The sequence below is a fragment of the Cebus imitator genome, unplaced genomic scaffold, assembly GCF_001604975.1.
Source record: "Cebus imitator isolate Cc_AM_T3 unplaced genomic scaffold, Cebus_imitator-1.0 Scaffold241, whole genome shotgun sequence".
NCBI classification, from domain to species: domain Eukaryota; kingdom Metazoa; phylum Chordata; class Mammalia; order Primates; family Cebidae; genus Cebus; species Cebus imitator.
The window spans coordinates 383,597-388,147 of record NW_016107556.1 but is presented as its reverse complement, the minus strand read 5'-3'; the positions used below and the strand labels follow the sequence as shown (position 1 = coordinate 388,147).

General features: G+C 37.9%; 1 protein-coding gene across 6 annotated transcripts in view; it reads right to left on the bottom strand.

Moving 5' to 3' along the window:
• MRE11 (MRE11 homolog, double strand break repair nuclease) overlaps nucleotides 1-4,551 on the bottom strand; it is a 77,904-nt gene that overhangs the window by 11,938 nt on the left and 61,415 nt on the right. For all 6 annotated transcript variants that reach the window (XM_017498403.2, XM_017498405.2, XM_017498406.2 and 3 more), the window contains 2 exons: nucleotides 3,590-3,648; nucleotides 2,271-2,338 (listed from right to left, as the gene is read on the bottom strand). In XM_017498403.2, coding sequence (XP_017353892.1) covers nucleotides 2,271-2,338; nucleotides 3,590-3,648 — 127 coding nt within the window. Of the gene's footprint in view, nucleotides 1-2,270; nucleotides 2,339-3,589; nucleotides 3,649-4,551 lie in introns of those variants that run through there.

The following is a 4,551-nucleotide window of genomic DNA, read 5'->3' as shown; positions in this document are numbered from 1 at the left end:
GCGCCACCATGCCCAGCTAATTTTTTGTATTTTTAGTAGAGACAGGGTTTCACCATTTTGACCAGGATGGTCTCGATCTCTTGACCTCGTGATCCACCCGCCTCGGCCTCCCAAAGTGCTGGGATTACAGGCGTGAGCCACTGCGCCCGGCCAAACCTCTTTCTTTTGTAACTTGCTTAGTCTCTGTACATCTTTATCAGCAGTGTGAAAATGGACTAATACAGGCTGCATGCACGTGTCCCTCTGCCTTTTGGAAGGCCACGTTTCCCTTCTTAAAATTTTGGCTTAAATGTAGCCTTCTCAGAGGCTTTCCCCGGCCATCCTTCAAAGTAGATGCCCATGTCCTGTGCCATTGTTTCTTCTTTCTGCACCAGACAATTTCCTTTAATGCGTCCTAAATGATCTGCTGATCACCAGCTCAAACGTTACCCACCTTCTTTGTAAAATCTTCAATGATCTTTCCCAGGAAGACATTGGCACATCCCTTAAATCTCATTACACCTGAATAAAACATTTATCTTGGTGGATTAGCAGTGCCCTGTAATTAGCATACCACTAAAGTGTAAATTCCTTGAAGAAAGAAATATTTCTTTTATCTTTCTTTCCCCAGAACCTAGCATAATGTTTAAAGGAGCCAATAAGTGAATATGGAACCACACTTATACTTGTTCTAACATTAACCTTTAAGTCACAAACAGTTTGTATTCTCAGTGTGGTCAATATCACAGTCAAAGAACAAAAATTGGCTCCAAGGGTGAAAAATCATAGCTATTAACAATGCTTTTTCACCCTCTTATACTCAATCCTACTCAACAAAAATTCATTCTTTAGGTATTTAATTTCTAATGTTAGGGAGAAATTGAACTAAATCTAAGTTAATTAATTTTTCTCCTTGGATAATCAAGAAGTGGCTGAGATCATTAAAAAAAAAAAAGCTTGAGAAACACTGATATAAGGCTTTTTCCCCAATCACCCTTCTTTCTGGAGTTCCTGCTCAGGCCTTTACTCTCAGCTGGGACCACCATTCTGCACCCTACTAAGACAAATCTTATCTTTGAAGCCTCAGGTCAATTTTACTCTCTCCATGAAGCTGCTTCTTTTAGGTCACATTCCTTGCTTCATTTTTCACCAGCCCATAAGTGCTCACACTTATGGGTCTGTAATATAAAATTCCACACCTAATTATATACTAATTCATTCTCTGATGAATTAAAATACATTTATTTCTCTTTTCCACTATAATTGAAGTTACCTGAAGGCAGAGACCACATTAAAACGTGCATATGCCCCTCATCGGACCTAATAAAATGCTCAAACAGAAAATAAGTACAAAATAAGGCAGCTGATTACTGTGTTAAGTAGAAATTCTCATTAATCGAGCTTTAGTTAAGCAATGTGCAACCAAAATGTTAATGCATAAAAGCAAACGATAATAGTGAATCAAGTCAGGCTTAACAGCAACAATAGGCAAAAACTCCAAAACACACAGGAAGAGCATGCAAGTCCTCTGAAAGCAGAGTGAGTCTATGTGATCCCCTTTTCAGTGTTTAATACAGCACCATGTGTAGTCAAGTATATAAAAATAAACAATGACAAAAAGCTGAAATCAAATGTTAGCAAAATACAAAGGCATTATCTGTTAGGAGAGAACACAGTCTTCTATTAAGAAAAGCACGGAGGCCGAGTGTGGTGGCTCACATCCGTAATCCAAGCACTTTGGGAGGCCAAAGAGGGTGGATCACTTGAGCTCAGGAGTTCAAGACCAGCCTGGGCAACATGGCAAAACCGTGTGTCTACCAAAAGTACAAAAAATTAGCCAGGTATGGTACGCATGTCTGTAATCCCAGCTACGAATTTCCCATCCTCAGGAGGCTGAGGTGGGAGAATTGCTTGAGCCCAGGAGGTGGAGGTTGCAGTAAGCCAAGATCGCATTACTGCACTCCAGTCTAGGCGACAGAGTAAGACCCTGTCTCAAAAAATAAATAGATAAATAAAAAGAAAGAAAAGTACTAATAAAGTCAAAAGGAAAAAAATTACAGACGATTTCAATTTTCACTGAAAATCCTTGTACTAATGCTGCATCAGCTCCATAAACTAGCCCTTGGCCTGTTTTCATTCCTCTTCATACTTTGCTAGTTGAAAATCAACTAACATAGAAAACTTTTATGGCATAGAAAAATGTGTAACTATGGAATTCTGGATAATTTTTAATTTTTTTCAGATGTTTCTTTTTCCGATGTTTCTTTTTCCAGAAAAATTGCTGCACCTACCTTTGATCTGCCTTTGAAGTGGTAGGAAAAAAGTCTTCTTCCTCATCTGATTCATCTACCTCAATCACCTGGCAAGGAAACAAAGCACCAAACAGTTCTTGTGAGAACAGAATATCTGAATAAAAATGAAAATGAAGAAGTGCATTAAACAATTAAATCTTAGTTATATATGAGCCACAAAAAAGGAGACAGAAAACCATAACTATTAAAACTGATACTCAGCCTGACCTCCCTCCAATGTCACTCTTCATTCACAAATGTTACTTTCTGTTCACCTCTGTTCTGGCCATCCCAGGTGCCTGAGCACCTAAGGGAACACAGTCAGATTTGTGAATGACTTGCATAGGCTCATATGCAGACCTTGTGACTTTCCTCTTGGTTTCTGATGAGAGACCATCAGTGTTCCATCTCTCACCTTAAATGAGGTATCAGACCATGTGGGAAATACTATATATCCTTCTGTTGAATCTGTCCCTTTTAAATACCATTTGTTAGTGTTAAGACCCAATAAAGATATTTCTGACCATTGAGTCTATAATCCAAAATACTATTTCTCTACATTTTCTGTTATCTTGACATTTGATACATATATTTGCCGTATCTTCATCCAACTGAAGTGCAGATGAGGATGAAGCCAAGGACCAAATACTGAACAAACAGCTCCTGAGGCTAAGGATGCTGCTAAATATCCTACAATGCACCAGGACAATCCTTCACAGCAAAGAATTATCTGTTCAAAATGTCAACAGTACCACTACGGAGAAACCCTGATGTAAAGGGAAGAGTACTGGCTTGGGAGTTAAGACACATAGTTTTGAAAGTGAGGTAATAATAGAGGTCAAGCCCACTTTTGACTCTTTTTGGAATCAAAGGAAGAGCAGAAGGCCCAGGCTAAACCTAGGGCAGACCACATGGATCACTGGACTCCAGCCTTTTAGTTCATCTTAAGTCTAGCATTAGCTCTTAAGTCATAGCCAGTATTTTGGGAAGATAAGTAAGAAAAGGAAACCCAGTATAGATAAAGCCTCTATATGCACTGAACTCATCTTCAATATTAGTATTCCATGCATCAGCTCTTTTGGTTCAACTGTATATATAGCATTTATGGATTTCTATAATAATAACCATTATTAAAAAAAAGAGAGCAACCAAGAAAAAATATCAAATCCTAGAAACTCTAGAGATAATTGGTAAAGCACCTTCCAGCTTTAATGTTCCATACTTTTTCATCTTTTATTTACTTCGTAAAGCAGAGTTGACAATTCATAATGCAGAAAACATAAATTATTAATACACAACTATAAAACTTTTTTTCTTACCTCTGAATAATTCTTAGTAGTGACATTTTGGGAAGGCTGCTGTCTTGCAGATTTAAAGGCTAGAATGAAAAAGATGAAGCATGCATTATGTTATTCTTAAAACAACTTAAAATAACTTGCATATTTCTTTAGCTAAAGATTTTCTGAATCCTATCTGCGAAACTGCATGATGCCTAATTACAAAACTATTTTTCATATTTTAAAATCTAAAGGGAGATAGAATTATAGGTACAAACAACTCAGTGCTGTCAGTCTCATTATTTCCCAGCTTATTTGAATACTGTAGTATTTATAAATACACACAAAAAATATTTTATAGAAAAATACCTGAAGGATAAAATCTAATCACCTAGCCAACTGAACTACAAATGTATTGAAGGAAAGACACCTAATCCTTTATTTCTTTGTTGCTGATGATACCTTTACTCTTGTTGCTCTATTAGGAGCCATGGGGTTCCAGTGGTTTCTCATTTTCCTCTACATTGGTAACCATATTTACACCTAAGAAATATTCCACATGAGAATTCTAGAAAATAGCATATCTTTTATTCTATGATAAAAATTATTTTGCATCCATACCTTTTCTTCTTTTAAACTTGGTTAGATACTTGAAGTTTGGCTAGCTTTTTATCTTTCCTTTTCTTTTCCCCTGACAGCTAAACCTACAATAAAGCCAGGTGTGGTGGCTCACTCCTGTAATCCCAGCATTTTGGGAGGCCGAGGCAAGTGGATCACTTGAGGTCAGGAGTTCAAGACCAGCCTGGCCAACATGGTGAACCCCAAACTGTACTAAAAATATGTATATAAATTAGCTGGGTCAGGTGGCAAGCTCCTGTAATCCCAGCTACTCAGGAGGCTGAGGCAGGGGAACTGCTTGACCCCAGGAGGCAGAGGTTGCAGTGAGCAGAGATCATGCCACTGCGCTACAGCCTGGGTGACAAAGCGAAATACTGTCTCAAAAA